At 30.3% G+C, this 18,602-nt stretch overlaps 1 protein-coding gene across 1 annotated transcript in view; it reads right to left on the reverse strand.

Annotated features, from left to right (window-relative positions):
- The window catches only part of LOC140451901 (solute carrier family 7 member 14), an 812,989-nt gene that overhangs the window by 108,054 nt on the left and 686,333 nt on the right, over positions 1–18,602 (reverse strand). Inside the window, exon 5 of the mRNA XM_072545857.1 lies at positions 15,748–15,956. Coding sequence (XP_072401958.1) covers positions 15,748–15,956 — 209 coding nt within the window. The remainder of the gene's footprint in view (positions 1–15,747; positions 15,957–18,602) is intronic.

Here is an 18,602-nt window from a genome sequence, read left to right on the forward strand (position 1 = left end):
AGCTGCTACTTTGTCGGCTACAGTACGTACCATTCTGCCTTTACACAAACACACAAAAATTTAAACGTCTCGTTAAGCAATATTTAAACTAAATATTAACTAAGAACAACTAACTAAAAACAACTTGACTAAACTTGAATTAAGTAGAAACAGAAACTAAACTAAACTAAGTCGAAACAGAAACTAAATATTGAGCTATAAACGGTTTTGCAAACTAAAAACAACTAGAGAATTGACAAACGTCAAATTTTTGACAAATAACCAAAAGCGGACGTTAGAATTTTTATTAATTAAATGTCAAACCAGAATTTTAATGTTTATTTTCTTTATTTATTCGTCAAAATCATCTTAAATCCAAACAAAATTAGAATGATTGAATAGGTATATTAAAATAATTGTAGTTTCGCATTTAATTAATACATATTCTAACGTTCGCTTCTAATTAATGGTCAAAGAAGTTGATGTTGACGTACAAACAATTAGAGAAATAAAAAATGTCAAATTTTTGACAAGTAACCAGTGGCGGAGGTTTTAATATTTATTAATTAAATGTGAAACTACAATTTTAGTATTTATTTAATGTATTCGTGAAAATGAGCTTAAACTTAAATAAAATTAGTATGGTTGAATAGGTATTTTCAATACCTTTTAAACGAGGTATCACTTGCCATAAGAGGTCACCAATCGGTAAAAGAAGCAGTATTGTATGACCGCATAAAAGATGCAGTGACAACTATGCGCATACCATAGAGGAATCAATCAGCCAATGCACAAACATAATAATTATTTAGAAAGTGAAAGAATAAGGTAGTTCTTGTTCAACTCTTGTTGTTGCTACGTAATGGATGCCAGTACAAATTTGTAATTATTATTAAGTCTCTATTATTAAATCCGTTTGTTTTTAATATTTTTATAGTTTTTATGTCGGTTTTGTTTAGTAATATTTTTGCCTTATATTGCTTCATTGGTTTAATTTTCTTGGTGCTTTCCTTCACGTTTACTAATATAATGTGAATTTGAATTTATATCTTGTAAATACGAAACTTTTTATTTGGGCGTAATCTTAAAAACCATAAATGTTAGAAGTAAATAAACCATATTACAAACAGAAAACTGATCTCATAAATGCAAATATTTATGTACCAATCAGATAGAGTACGGTAAAAAATCATTAATAGCTTTTGAAAGACCGGTCAGTATAAAAAAAATTAAAAAGCTACACTCTACTAAATGACAATACCTAGTTACATTGTGAGCTTTTCAGTAGAGTGTAATATAATTTGATCGCAGAAGAATGATTACTTTAAAAGAAATAGAAAGAAGCTTCGAAAGAAAATAACAATTTTAATAGTTTAGTGAACAAATGAACAACCATTTCTGAAATGGATTATTTAAAACTCATAAATTATATCTTATTCCCAAAATTATGTAGGTATTTAAATAAATATTAAATTCGTCCCATGTTCTCTTAGATAATAAAAACTGAGTCTCCTGTGTAAAGAGTATGGCAAGCCTTATAATTAGGTACATTTTTGCGATTTAAAAGCGTTTTATACTCTATTCGTAGGACTAGTTATTAAAAATACTGTACAGTAGTTACACTATTAAGCCAAGTTACTCTTTGGTAAAAGAAAACGAACTTAATAAAAAAGATTTTATAAAAAGAAATTCATAAAAAAGATAAAACAATAGAAGGGGATATAGAGTACAGAATTTTCTTGGGATTCTACAGGGTGTTTCAAAAAAGGTAACTTCGTCTCCAGGGTAGGTAAAAAACTGAAAAATAATTGGGGTTTGCTTAGTAAAAAATTTTTGTGACGCCATCCGTTTTCAAGATACAGGGCGTTGAAGAAAAAAAAATTTTACGAATTTTTTACGATTTTACGAAACTACTGGCAACATTGTAATGAAATTTTATACGAATATGTTTTGAAAGCTGATACATCCCATGAATTTGTTTTTATATCTAATTCTCATAGAGGGCCCTAGTTACACGGATCGTACTAAGTATTAGTCAATATTACTTTTTTAAGAGTATAATTATTAATCAAAATTTCAAGTAAACTTAAACATCATTCAATTTTACACGAAAAAGGTACTCTTCGTAAAACTCGATACTGTGTACCGTTTTCGGAATATTTTGATTTGAAAATTATAAAGTAATAATTGATGACGGTAGTAATGATAAAGTTCTAATAGGTATACCTCTATTTTCTCCAAGTGTGTCATGGAAATCTGACATTTATTGATTGTTATGACGATAAATCAACAATAATTAGAGTTTTGAAACCTTGTTATTTGTAAAATCAAATTAAAATGTACTCAAATTTAATGTTGAATACACTGACATGTTATTAACCTTAGGCGAATGTTTAGGATGTTCTAGTGCAGCTGTGACACGTTATGCAGAAAAGTTTCCTTACTTAGAAACTTACCAAGTAAAAAAACATTTAGAGCCGTTGAACGACGTTGTCGACAAACTGGGAATGTAAGACCAAATAAAATAAATTCTGGTAGACCAAGAACAACAAGAACAATTAATAAAGAAAATAATATTTTAAATTTACTTGATCAAGATCCAACAGTTAGCGTAAGGAATATAGCAAGACAAACAAATACTTCTTCTTCAAGTACTTGGCGGATACTGAAAGAACAGCAATTACAACCTTATAATTACAGACAAGTCCAAGAGCTCTTGCCAGATGATCTACCGGTTGGAGTGGATTTTTGTGAAACATTGCAACAAAGGACAGCCCACAATCCAAATTTTTTAAAATGCATTCTTTTTACGGACGAGGCCACCTTTACGCGACAAGGTATGTTTAACTCCCATAATGCACACTACTGGTGTGATGAGAATCCATGAGTCAAAAGGGTGTCACATTACCAACACTCATTTAAAGTTAATGTTTGGGCAGCAACTTTAGGTAACAAATTAATAGGTTATCATATTCTACCTGGAAATTTAAATGGTGATGTGTATCTTGATTTTTTAAACAATTCCTTATTCGAGATATTAGAAGATTTAACGCTAAACGAGCGAAGATCTTTATTTTTTATGCACGATAGAGCTCCACCACACTTTGATAGAAGGTGTCGTAATTGGTTGAGTAATCATTTTCCGAATCGATGGATTGGTAGAGGTGCAGAAGCTCCGATTCATTGGCCTCCTCGGTCATGCGATTTTACCCTTTGGACTACGCAGTTTGGTCGTATATTAAGGAAAAAGTCTATGCTACAGAGGTAAATTCACGCCAAGAATTGGAAGAAAAACTTCAACGTCAATTTATTGACATCATAGCTGATCCCCTACCGTTTAGAAGGTTAATGGAATCTTTAGAAAAAAGAATAGACTGGTGTATTCGCGAAAATGGAGGGCATTTTGAACATTTACTGTAATTGAATTTTATTTTATGTTGTTAGTCATTAATTAAATTTTCTTCTTGTGAGTTTTGTTTCATTACTAACTATTTTATACCAGCATCAATTATTACTTCATAATTTTCAAATCAAAATATTCTGAAAACGGTACACAGTATCGAGTTTTACGAAGAGTACCTTTTTCGTGTAAAATTGAATGATGTTTAAGTTTACTTGAAATTTTGATTAATAATTATACTCTTAAAAAGTAATATTGACTAATACTTAGTACGATCCGTGTAACTAGGGCCCTCTATGAGAATCAGATATAAAAACAAATTCATGGGATGTATCAGCTTCCAAAACATATTCGTATAAAATTTCATTACAATGTTGCCAGTAGTTTCGGCAAAATCGTAAAAAATGCGTAAATTTTTTTTTTCTTTAACGCCCTGTATCTTGAAAACGGATGGCGTTACAAAAATTTTTTACTAAGCAAACCCCAATTATTTTTCAGTTTTTTACCTCCCTAGAGACGGGGTTACCCTTTTTTGAAACACCCTGTATTTTAGTTCATCTAATTTAAAAAATAAAGGACTAAAGCTGAAGGAAATAAAAAACATACAATCTAGTTATTTACATTTCATATTATATATTATTTTAGCGTATCTGCAGGCTCCGTTTTCAATATAACCGAAGTTTGAGAACTTCGGCTACATCAGGGATTTTATTAAAAGTTTCTCACACTTAAACTTTTGCACAGAGTGTAACAGCTTATGGTTTTGTGTTATTTGGTTCACCCGTCTTATTTGAAAGCATTAAACTTAGGTTATTAGAGCAACTTTGTTGTAAAAAAAGAAAAAAATAAATAGTAAATTTCTCAAATATACTATTTTTTTATAGCGTTTTATATATATATATATATATATATATATATATATATATATATATATATATATATATATATGTTATATATATATATATATATATATCTGTATATCTATATATATATGTCTATATATATATATATATAGATATACATATATATATATATATATATATATATATATATATATATATAGATATATATATTATATATAGTAATTTAAGATAAGATTTAGTGTAGATAAGAATAGAAATTTGTTTGGCAAACGACCTTTTTCCGTTTCAAACAAAATTATCAAAAAACCTTTGTTTAGGATTAGAAGACATTTTACCTGTAAGTTAATCTTTTCATTGTTTGTATAATCGAGTATTAAATGACCATATTCTAATATTTTGAAATATGTATAAATTGTGTATTGATAAAACCAATTTTAAAGTAAGCTATTTAGTTTTTCTCTGAAACCGAAATTAGGCTTTTCCAAAATCATGGTAAACACAATTTGAGCTTTTGATTGGACGGTCGTTTTTAAATGGAAATTTGTGAGCCGATCATGAGAACCGGAGAAGTCAGTTATAATTTGGTCATCGAAGGAAACAGTCGTTTGTCTCAAGATAGGGTGTGGTTCGCGAGTTGGATACCGGCATTGTAAAAAGAATTGAATAGTTTGGCAGAAGTAGATAGCAAGTAGATTGAAAGAGGTCCTTGTATCTACCGTTGGTATTTTGTGAAGATTTGTGAAAGTAGTTTTACGCAATCAAGTTGACAAAAGGAGGTCCTTGTGTCATTAATAAGTAGTTGAGTTTTTGGAGAAGTGCATCAGGTGTTTTTGGTTAGTGCAAAAGGTTTGCAAAGACGTTAGGAAGGAGCTTAGGTGCCAACAAGGAGAGATCACATCGTTGAGGAGACTGGATTTTTCTGGGTATGTTCCAACATACAACTCAATAAGAAAATAAGCTGTAAGTGTTTTGTACAATTGAATTTTATATCTGTGAAGGATCCTTTTGACATCATGATCATTAGCATTCAAATTTAAGAACTGAGGTTTTTATAAGGTTAATCAAAAGTTTAAAGTTTTGTTGTTTCTCGTTTCAAGTAAAGACAAATTTAAATAAAATTGGTTTTCACGTAATATAAATGTATGTAGATTTAAAATCTTATTATTATAAAAATTTGATTTATATTCTTGTATGCTGATTGATAAGATAACGACAGAATTTGATAATTGTTTTATTCGTTCATATAAAATAAAGAAACGTAAATTTTTGTAATATAATATTTTTTTTTATTCTTATCTTTCTTCTCTATCCCGATAAAAAACAACTAGAAAATCTTTGAATCCATCGAACACAGGTAATATAAGGAGTTTATTTTACTTTTGATAACAAATAAGTTATATTTTTTTATTGGCTCAATAAACTAAGATTAAAGTCAAAATAAACAATCATAACAATATATATATATATATATATATATATATATATATATATATATATATATATATATATATATATATATATATATATATATATATATATAATCTGGTATACACAGAATTCTTATACCAAGGCAAAACAGTAAGTTTTGCCGAGTTCTGATACAGCTGCCTTATTATGCTTAATGTTCGTAAAGGTGTAACAGTGTGCCATACCGTATCAAGGCTATAATCGTGCACCAAAGTTTGCCAGCTCTCTGGACAGCTGGTTGGATTAGAATTAGATTTGACTTTTAGATTTAGGCTGTTAGAGTTCGCAGAAATTTTATTCGTTATTATGTTTTACTTTTTTTAAGTGTACTAAGGTATATTGCGAAGTATAAATAAAGGCTAAAACCATCGTTGTTTATTAGCTTAATTTTAAACATAATATCTATCTATCGCAAAACTAACTTTATATCTCTATGTTACCCAAAGGCAAGTTCTCAAACTTGTCAATGGACCTCGTTCGGATAACGATTTCAAAGTTTGTACAAACTCTTGTAGTTTGTCAGTTAAAAATATAAGAACACTGTGTTTATTCTTTTTTTGTATACTGCTTTTTTATATAGAAAAATATAAACTAAACTACATATTTGATGGTTTGACTGTGCATGTCCATTGTGTTGTTTGTATGTATTCAAGCGATGATATATATATATTTTTTAATAGATATACTTATTTTTACATCGACGAATGCCGCGCTGTCAGACGCGATAGGTAAAGTTATTGTTATTAACGTTTAAGTGTAAAATGTAAAATACATCGATTAGTATTTTTTGTTTTACGTAAAAAATCCAAAAATTTATAAAGTCGTAACAAAAGTACAAACAAATTCCTCTGCTTCTATCATTTACTCTTTGTAAGGCTGTATACCATCAAATACCATTTGGTTGGCGATTAATGCCCATTAATCTCGTTCTTGTCATCTTTTCTACATGTGCACGTTATTTACTTCCGAGCATAAGTAATCAATTATTTGATTTATTTGGTTTGATCATTTCGAAAGAGATCATCTCCTAGATCTTTGCCAACTACATTGCCGTCAAATATAGTTCTTCCTGTACCTTCTCTTCTTCTTCGAATGTGTGAAAAGTATACCAGTATAAATTTGGTTGACAATCGAGTATATTGATAATGTTAACTTCTAATAGTATTGATTTATTTATGCTGTGTACTTTTCGTGGTCTGCGAATGAATATAGAGTATAGAAATATTTTAAAAAACATTGCACATTTACAACCTGACGTTTGCAAATTCTGGCAAATTTTGACGTAGCTGATTAGTGTGATTGGATGAAAAACAATCCAAAAGATTAGTATGGTTTGACCCTTGAATGAGTTTAAATTAACATCTAAATGAAGCCATCGGTCAAAATAAAAAATCATCAACAAATAAAATAAATTAACAATAGTGCTCTTTTACAGTTTTTCTTGTGTTTTTTGTTTTTTTTTCTCGCTTAGTTAGTTAAGTTTTATTGTTGTTATCGTAGAGTTTTTCTAAAAAACCTTCAAATTGTTTTTGTAAGTATAAACCCTGTTCGTTGTTTACTTATATTCTAAGATCATTTCTATTTGTAGAGAACTTTTGATGCGCTTTAAAAAATAATAGAAGTGAAACGTATTCTAGTAAATCAATGAAGTAGTTGACTACTTTCATTTGCCAATTATTGACCGATCAAACCTCTGCAATTCAACCATTGAATATATTATATATATATATATATATATATATATATATATATATATATATATATATATATATATACATATATAGTAAAAACTACGACCGTCAATTTATATTTCTAAAGTATTCAACTAGTGAATTCAGAGGTTTAATCGGTCATTCAGGTTGGCAAATAAAAAAAGAAGTCAACTACTTCATAAGTTTATCGAAGACGTTTCGCTTTATATTTCTAAAGCTTCATCAGTTCTCTAAAATATAACAATTGACATAGAGTTTATAAGAAATACAGACGTTTATAGTTCATAACTTACAACTCAATATGTAGTATATTATCGATGTTATCATATATCTACTGTACACTTTACTCAATATTTAAAACTAACTTAATCAAAAAAGAAAAAACAAAAAACAAAAAACAACACACAAACTTTGCCGAAAATAATGTTCATATTCGTAGATATGAATATTTAAAAAATTTTAAACGAACATTTGGCTTCATTTAGATGGTTCTCCGCTGAAGACCAACAAAGTTCTGATTTATTGCAATCTAGCAAACAACTTGACGCGATACCGAAAATTTTTTTATTTAAGGGCCATGTGTCACCAAATTCCAAGGTTTGAGACAATTATGAGCTTCTACAGGGGACATTGCATAATTAGTTGGACGGGTGGAATTTGTATGGCGGAAATATTTTGATATATTATTTTTAATTTATGTTTTAATGAAACTTGGAAATAGGGGATGATTTTGTTATTATTTTGAATGGAAAATACGCCAACTTTTAACTGAAGAATAATTGGTATCATTTATTTCGTAAGATGAGAGAGTGGTAAACCTGGCTCAAATTGTCGATGTCGGTTCTTTTGTTTATTGCCGATGAGTTCTTGAGGATCTCACACATTTCAATAAAGGAGCGTTTCTGATGGTTGTTTTGTTTCGCCAGTATTTTGGTATTTGTGAAATCAATGTGATGTTTAGTGGAAATGGCGTGTTGTGCAAGGGCACAAGAGGGTTTGGAAAGTCTGATGTCACTTTTGTGTGAATAACAGGGCAAGGCAGGAATATCTAGGGCGTATAACTTCACACAAAAGTGACATCAGACTTTCCAAACCCTCTTGTGCCCTTGCACAACACGCCATTTCCACTAAACATCACATTGATTTCACAAATACCAAAATACTGGCGAAACAAAACAACCATCAGAAACGCTCCTTTATTGAAATGTGTGAGATCCTCAAGAACTCATCGGCAATAAACAAAAGAACCGACATCGACAATTTGAGCCAGGTTTACCACTCTCTCATCTTACGAAATAAATGATACCAATTATTCTTCAGTTAAAAGTTGGCGTATTTTCCATTCAAAATAATAACAAAATCATCCCCTATTTCCAAGTTTCATTAAAACATAAATTAAAAATAATATATCAAAATATTTCCGCCATACAAATTCCACCCGTCCAACTAATTATGCAATGTCCCCTGTAGAAGTTCATAATTGTCTCAAACCTTGGAATTTGGTGACACATGGCCCTTAAATAAAAAAATTTTCGGTATCGCGTCAAGTTGTTTGCTAGATTGCAATAAATCAGAACTTTGTTGGTCTTCAGCGGAGAACCATCTAAATGAAGCCAAATGTTCGTTTAAAATTTTTTAAATATTCATATCTACGAATATGAACATTATTTTCGGCAAAGTTTGTGTGTTGTTTTTTGTTTTTTGTTTTTTCTTTTTTGATTAAGTTAGTTTTAAATATTGAGTAAAGTGTACAGTAGATATATGATAACATCGATAATATACTACATATTGAGTTGTAAGTTATGAACTATAAACGTCTGTATTTCGTATAAACTCTATGTCATTTGTTATATTTTAGAGAACTGATGAAGCTTTAGAAATATAAAGCGAAACGTCTTCGATAAACTTATGAAGTAGTTGACTTCTTTTTTTATTTGCCAACCTGAATGACCGATTAAACCTCTGAATTCACTAGTTGAATACTTTAGAAATATACATATATATATATATATATATATATATATATATATATATATATATATATATATTGTATATATATATACACACATATATATATATATATATATATATATATATATATATATATATATATATATATATATATATAAAATTCTTTGGTAGGAAACTTTCGGGAAAACGTCAAATCAAGGATCGGCTAGAGATGGTATAAGCCAGTTTGGTGTAGAACTTTATTCTAAATGTGAAATTTTCGGTGATAGGCTGTCACCTTCATCAGCACCTAAATGGAAAACTTATTTGGTACAAATGGTGGAAGTTAACATTTAAAAACCTATATTGAAAATGCTCAGTTGGTCCTAGTGATGAAGGACACTGTTATAAATATGTAAAAAATATTAAAAAATACATTTAAAATTTTTAATAAAAACATTACAACACAAAAGGGTATTTTTACAAATACAACACAAAAACATCTAAAACCCAACAAAAACCGCATCTTAATGTTTAAGGTGGAAAAGAAGAATTTTTCTTCTTTTTTGATGACAATGTTTCTGATTTCTGTCAATATCTAGATGTTGAAGTGAAGTCTGCTCTCAAGTGCAGGAAGGTCATTTGTGTATGTTATGATAAGTTACCTCAATTTTTCAACCTGTTACATCTTGTCAAGTCCTGCTGAAGCAAAAAAGAATAAATACAACTTAAGTTGTCAACATCTTTCTTACAGTTCATAGAAGAGCTGCAGTTATGGATGTAGCACATTTCTATGAAATTTCTCTTAAATTGGTTGTCAACCCTTTTTACTACTTCTACATTTTTATAGTTAGCAATGTGTCCAGTATTCTTAATATATTGGCTAAAAGCTGTACTAGTAGGCTTCCTCACAATATCACTCTTGTGCAAAGCTATTCTTTGTGAGAGTTTCTGGCTAGTTTGACCGACATACACTTCTGAAGTTGATGATGTTTATCTTCTGCTCAACCGAATGATACGAGTGAAAAGGCACATATCCACCTAAGAATGTTTTCTTTCTGTACCAGTCCAACCTTACTGTATTATCCTCATGTCTGGTTACATTGGTGTCGAGGAATGACACCATATTGTTTTCTTTTGTTTCGACAGTAAACTGTAGGTAAGTGTTATATGAGTTGAAAACGTTAAGAGTGTAGTTGATTTTTCAGCAGGGACTGCACAGATGAGGCCGTCCACATATTGGTAAATGAAGGGGAACTGGAAATCAACTTCTTGAGTACAGTAGTGAAGTAGGGAGTTCATTACAATTTCTGCCAAAGATGGGGATATAGCTCCACCCATGGGTGCTCCTTTTATTTGGACGTAGAATTCATTTTGGAAAGTGAAATATGTATTGTTGTATAAAAAGGTAATCAGTTTCAGGAACAATACTTTGGGAATTGTACAGTTCTGTTCAATCAGATTGTAATTAGTTGTCAGAATAGAAACTACCAATTCGAGAAGGATGTTGGTAAACAAGGAAGTAACATCAAAACTCGCCAAGACATATCCTGAAGGTAGTAAAAACCCAATGATCTTTTACTACCTTCAGGATATGTCTTGGCGAATTTTAATGCTATTTTGATAAAATTTATTTTTTTGTTTGTGTTTGGTTTTTCCCTTCTTATTAATTACTTGGTAAAATAAGCTCTGTTGCTTGTTTAATAAGTGGTGCAAACGAAACATTTTTACATTATGTCAAAATTTTCGATGAAGGTTTGCATAAACATAGACACTTCCTCTTTCAAACTAACCTTAAACGAATAAAAAATAGAAGATACATGGAAACCCTAGTAATAAGTTTTGACTGAAAGAAAAAGAAGAGCAAATTAATAAAATGTCAAATGTTAAGTAATTCTACTAATTTTATAGTACAATCCTCACAAGGATAAGCCTGTTAAAGATACAACTTCATTGTCGAATGTAGTTTTTTGTGTTCATTTTTTCATTTTTTAGATTTACTTAAAGGCCAGTATTTGACTACAAAACCCAAAATATCCATATGTCTTAATACTCACCTAGTCACTAAAGCCCTTTACAAGAATATATATATATATATATATATATATATATATATATATATATATATATATATATATATATATTATTTTTTTTGTTTGTGTTTGGTTTTTCCCTTCTTATTAATTACTTGGTAAAATAAGCTCTGTTGCTTGTTTAATAAGTGGTGCAAACGAAACATTTTTACATTATGTCAAAATTTTCGATGAAGGTTTGCATAAACATAGACACTTCCTCTTTCAAACTAACCTTAAACGAATAAAAAATAGAAGATACATGGAAACCCTAGTAATAAGTTTTGACTGAAAGAAAAAGAAGAGCAAATTAATAAAATGTCAAATGTTAAGTAATTCTACTAATTTTATAGTACAATCCTCACAAGGATAAGCCTGTTAAAGATACAACTTCATTGTCGAATGTAGTTTTTTGTGTTCATTTTTTCATTTTTTAGATTTACTTAAAGGCCAGTATTTGACTACAAAACCCAAAATATCCATATGTCTTAATACTCACCTAGTCACTAAAGCCCTTTACAAGAATATATATATATATATATATATATATATATTATTTTTTTTGTTTGTGTTTGGTTTTTCCCTTCTTATTAATTACTTGGTAAAATAAGCTCTGTTGCTTGTTTAATAAGTGGTGCAAACGAAACATTTTTACATTATGTCAAAATTTTCGATGAAGGTTTGCATAAACATAGACACTTCCTCTTTCAAACTAACCTTAAACGAATAAAAAATAGAAGATACATGGAAACCCTAGTAATAAGTTTTGACTGAAAGAAAAAGAAGAGCAAATTAATAAAATGTCAAATGTTAAGTAATTCTACTAATTTTATAGTACAATCCTCACAAGGGTAAGCCTGTTAAAGATACAACTTCATTGTCGAATGTAGTTTTTTGTGTTCATTTTTTCATTTTTTAGATTTACTTAAAGGCCAGTATTTGACTACAAAACCCAAAATATCCATATGTCTTAATACTCACCTAGTCACTAAAGCCCTTTACAAGAATATATATATATATATATATATATATATATATATATATATATATATATATATATATATATAGTTGATGCATTGATATGATTTTAATCATTGCTTTAGATTCAGAGTGTTATTGGACGACCAATCTTTGCAGTTATTGATTTTATACTTTTTTTTTATTTTTATCATAAATCCTATCTTGTTTTGATTAATTTGGTAATATTTGCAATTTCTCGCGAATTCATATCTAATTTAACAGTTTATGTAACATTTTTATTGATCACTCGATAGCTGGTTTTAATAAGTCAATAGGTATATTCCCAGTCCTTGCGACTTTGGAATTCTTTACGTTATTTGATTTGTTTATGTTATAAATACATACATACAGTTAATGTCATGGTAAGGTTATTAACGAAAGTTACATGTTCAGTTTGTACTCTATTTGGATTTTTTTTTTATTTTTAGCATTGAGCTGTAAAAATAAAATTACGTTATCGCCGCCTAAAGAAGTTTTATTACTACAGCACGCTTCTATAAGAGCTTATGGGCTTAAATCTATTAATAGTGGTAGTAATTTAAAGTTTTTCTAGTTTTAATTAATTTTGTGGTAAAAAGTAAAAAATGAAATCAGTTAGAGTCACAAAGCTGAATAGTTTAAATGGAAATGTTTCTTTGTCTTTGACTGACTTTTAATATCAAAGATCGGCAACAATTTTGTCAAATTTTGCTCCATCTTGGGTCTTATTCAGTAAATCCTTTAAGGCCAAGCCTATCCAATCTTGTAAGTTCGTCAGACAGGAGCACTATCTGTATTTTAGTCCGCGCCTACTTTCGATCTTAACCTATATTATGAGATAAAGAAAGTGGCGTCTATTATGTCCATGTTATGTATCATTATATGACAAATATATGTAGTTTTGTGCTTTTTGGTGATTTCAATTAGATCACCTTATTTGTCCTTTCGACGCAAAACTTCTAAGTTGGTTCGATCTAGCCACACAGTTACTTCAACTTGGAAATTCATATTTCTTTATTTAAAATTATTTCTGTTCCCTATACATTTACTTGTACTGGTTGATTTAAGTTCCGATTTCTCTTCCAGGACTCAGTTACCAATCTCGACCCCTATATTGTGGTGTTTATCTCAGGGAGCACCACCGATGAAACTAAGTACATCCCAAACACGAACAGCGTCAGGGGTCTGTACACCCTTGACGCTCAGGGGTGAGAGCTGTCCCCTTCCCGTACGTCTATGAACATAATATTTATTTGTTGTTTTTTTATTTACATTACTGTTTTATCCTTTTATTTTTTCCTTTACTTCTTCCCTAGGAGAAAACCTAAACCCACAAAACCTAAACACAAAACCAAAAACCGATAGAGAAAACCAGCATAAAAACAGAGCTCCCCCTGGAATTTCACCCCCACAGAGCTCCGCTATACGGGGATATACATCCCCGTGGGATGTATATGTCAAACCCAACGTTAAATACAAAAAAACCGCTTGTGACTCGTACGATAATCCGGAAAGAACAGACCAAATCATGAGGAAAACGAAATCCCTCCTTGACATTAAGAATTAAAAAAAGGCCTCCCCAGGGAGCCGTGATAGTCATAAAAACGGACTTGTAGTCAAGCTATCGAACTGCTGGACTATTTAGACGATCTGGGCAGACAATTAAATTTATTCATAAATTTACTTAAAGAATACCTTAACACTACAAGACCGGTGAAGGAGATCAGCCAACTCTTGTATAAGAGGTAATATATGTAACGGTTGAGTTGATACCTTCCATATTGGCCTAATTTCCAATCTTTTACAGTACAATAGCCACACAAAATTATTTTAAATTTTTTGTACTTCTTAAACTCAATGTAGCGTTATTATAAAATTCTTTTCTTTTCAGGTCACAAAGGTGCTTGTAATCCAGTTAAAGCCCCTTATCTATGTTCGTTACATAAGTCGAGCTAATCTTTCTAAATAGTCGAAGGTACGACATTACTTACTTCCCCTTTCTAGCGCACTTACCATGAGACCACTTTTGGCTTTGTTTACACTTTTCATCATCATATAACGGGGGTCCTACGGCGATTGCCGCTTCCCGCATTTCAGCCTCCATCTTTTCCTATCTCTCCAATCTCCCTCTTCTAAGCCTCTAGATTGCATTGTTTTTGTAATTTCTCTTCTCCAGGAATTTGGTGGTCTTCCCCTTTTCCTTCTTTCTGGCGGAACATACATTAAGGCTTTCTTTGGCCACCGCTCCTCCTCCATTCTCATCACGTGACCATACCATTGTAATTGCCTTCCTTGTTTACACTTTTCCTTTGCCTAAAAAGTTTACATTCTCCAGTGTGTGCTGACCTCTCTATAAATTGCTGTAGCAACTCAAAAATTACGTCCGAGTGATCACTACGCTCATTCATCCTATTAATTTCACTAGAAACTTTATTTTTATATTTTTCTGCATCAGTTTGAGTCCAGTAATTTTCCAAACAAGTGGCAAAACTTTACTAATTGATTACGAGTAGCTATTACCAGGATGACACAGTCTTACCTATTCTCAAACACCGACCCTGCATGGTGCAATTTGTACAACATTGTTCTAAGGACAAAACACCTATTAATTGATTATCAACAGTATGATCAACAACGGTGCTCTTATGATCTACGCAACGATTTGTCCCAATTTCTAGGCGAAAGTTGTCCCATTGAAAACCTTCAGAAACTTTCTTAAATCGGTTAATTTATTATATAAACTTACCTTAACTGTAAGGTACCTTTAGCGCCCTTATAATTTAATTGCTAATAAGCTTTTGGTTCATTCGATATTCTCTTATCTTACTAAAAGAAATCCATCAAATTCATCAATATTAAAGGTATTTATATTTCACACTGCAAATACGCACATTTTCATCAAACAATTTTCTGATGAAATTTGGTTTCGTTGTTGGAAACAAGAGTCTGTAGTGTAAAAACACGTTAGATACGGACGATAAATACAATGATTACATTATGAAAAAAACTAATTTTTCTACTAATTGAAAAAGTAAATTAAATCCAAGAAAATTAGCGGGGTATTGAAAAGGTTAAGGTATTAAAAAAAGAAGAGGTAGTATAATATTTCAGATATCATAATCTTATTATTTATATAAAAGCATGTTATTACTACCCACCATCTTAAAAAATAATTATTTTTGTACGCCCCCACATTATATCCCTTTATTGTTTGCCCTAATAAAATATATCGCCGAATTTCGGTAACAAAAAAAGCGACGAAAGCTAAAATACGACATAAAAGGAAAAATGTGTTTATTACTTACCCCGGACCATCCCTTAGGAAGAAATCCTTTGTGTTTGGTCCAATTGTCGGTGTTGACGTAAAAAAGTCCCGCTGTCATGACGAACACCCACACTGCGAGGTTGATCACGTTCAGGATGTTGTTAAAGATTAACGATTTTTTAACACCCGCTGCTAAGAGTAGCATCATTAGAAGAGTTATCACGAAGGCAAGGAAATCGGGATCACGCCCTGAAAAATAAAAGAAATATGTAAAACATCATTATCGCGAAAGCTGTAATCCCGTATAATATTATTATTATCTTCCAGAACTGTACGGAGGGTAGGGTATAATGAAATAACAAAAGGAAGTAATTTTTGAAAATATTACTACATGAGTCGATCAAATAGAAACTATTTAATACTTTAAATTTTAGACAGTATTTAATTGTGAAAAGTTAGCGCTCAAATCTCAAATCTAAACAATAATAAATAAATAAAATAGTAATTTTAATTAATATATATAACATACATAACTTTGTTAATTTACACAAAAAAATCATAAATTTCATAAAGTCAGGCTATAGAAGGGTAGTTTTTTTAAATACATGTATTTTTATTATTTATAAACATATTGTAAATTTTCTATACAATATTGTTAAATAGTATTAAAAATACGACTACTGCCTAATATTATTTCCGAAAATGTGTTGGTAATTACCCAAAATATCATCTAACCACTTAAAATTGAAATTCGATAACAAACATAAGTCGTACTCTTTGTAATAGAGAAAATGTAATATTTAATGCTAGAATAATAAAATCTTGCTAGTCGTTTGACTTACATTTCAAGTAGTCAGGTTAAGGTTGTACCTGGAAGTTAGTTGTACAATAGAGTAAAAAAGGAAAAAAGCCGGTCTTGTTTCTTTCTGTCATAATTTGTTCTCATTTTAATTGAGTCAAAGTAAATTTATTATTTAATTAGTACCCTTAGAGTTTAATAAAGTAAGTTAAATTTGCCTTTGCTTTGAGAAGACTCATTTTACTAATATTTAAATTCATATAGATTGTATTTTCATTTTATTGTTAATAATGTGTGTTTTTTAAGTTTGGTTGGTACGTGTTTATTGCTATTCGTTTTATTTGCTTGTTAATACAGTAATTTAGTTAAATAGTGTTTATTTGAAAAAAAAAATAAAGCAACTTTGCATTAGGGAGCCTTGATCCAACCTTTATTGGAGACGGTCGCATAAATTAATTTTTAATACAACAATATTTAGTAACCAGTTTTTATTCGAGAATATATCGTAAATTAGTAATATTAATTATCGGTGTTCTATAAAAACGAAAATAAAATAACACAATTAAATATTTCCCTAAGACGCCAACAAATAAAATCATAGGCGTCCTATAAACAATTTTCGTAATGTTTAAAACATTTAATTGTGATACGGGATGAAAGACAATGTGCAAATCGCGATAGCCATAAACAATCCATTCCTAAAATCAAATAAAGTAAGCAGATTTTCGATGAGAAAATCAACTTCAGAAAAAAATACCACTACAACAAACAAACATCGAGAACTACAACCTCGTCTAGCGAATCTCAAAGCAATGAAAACTGCATATTAAACATTAACTGCCTCAAGAGACAGAGTCGACTGACAATCAATACGAACAACTAAGCTTTTTTTTTCTAATTATGCTTTTTGTTTTCTGTGACATCAATTATCACAACTGTATATAATTACGTCAGAAATATATATAATTATAATTATAAATTTCGTAATCCACAAGATAGCTGTGAAAATCAAGAACAAGAATGGGAAACTGTTTAATCCCACAAAAGAGCAAGAAATAAGAGATAAAAATAATAAACAAATAAAACAAACAATATTAAGCGAATATTTGCTTTAATTACCTAGACCGACTTCTAATAGATTTGCTACCTTAGATTAAGTACCTGAGCCTGAGGAGACCAACCAAAACGAATCTGGTGAAGATAAAAAGGTATTCAACCCCTACCAATATTTGTTACAGTGTAGGTGATATGCGATCGGTTAGACATTTGTTAGCAACAATATCCCCACTGGAATACTTCATTCAAGGAAACTAACAATGAAACAGTATCTCTGATGTTTCTTACGCTCAAAAAACTTTAGAAAATAGTCAAACGACTGAAATCATAAACTAACAAAGTAATGTCAGCTTAAACCATTTAACGACAATTGGCAATTATTGCCAACCTTGAAAACCTGATGGCAAAACTAATGAAGGGAATGGACACGATGCTTAACCTTCTTACCACTATGATTTCTAAAATGCACTAATGCAACACAGATTTAGAATAGTCGTCTGGAACTTAAATGGCCTAACGCAACATGTTCAAGAAATCGAAGTTTTTCTTGACGAGAAGAAAACTGATTTTATGCTAGTATCAGAAGCTCATCTAACAGACAAAAATTATATTAAAATTTTAAAATACATTGTTCACTACAAAAATATACAAATGACAAAGTACACGGTGGCACAGCTATCACTATCATATCTAATAAAAATCATCATGAGTTAAATTTCAGTAAAAAGTATAATATAATCACCTAGCATTGTCATTGAAGACTGATTAGGCAATCTTACTTTATCTGAGGTCTACTGTTCTTTTGACCAATCCATTAACGAAAATAACTACTTTAATACCTATTTTAGTTCTTTCGAACACAAAATCATAGCAGGAAGAGACTTTAACTGCAGACATCACCACTGGGGCTCTAGGGTAATTACAACAAGTGGTATCCAACTCCTGAAGTCAATAATGGAAACACCCTGCAATGCATGTCTACAGAAAAACCAACTTATTGGTCTACAGACCCAAATAAAATACTGTGTTGTGTTAAGTCT

The sequence above is a fragment of the Diabrotica undecimpunctata genome, chromosome 1 (assembly GCF_040954645.1).
Source record: "Diabrotica undecimpunctata isolate CICGRU chromosome 1, icDiaUnde3, whole genome shotgun sequence".
Lineage (NCBI taxonomy): Eukaryota > Metazoa > Arthropoda > Insecta > Coleoptera > Chrysomelidae > Diabrotica > Diabrotica undecimpunctata.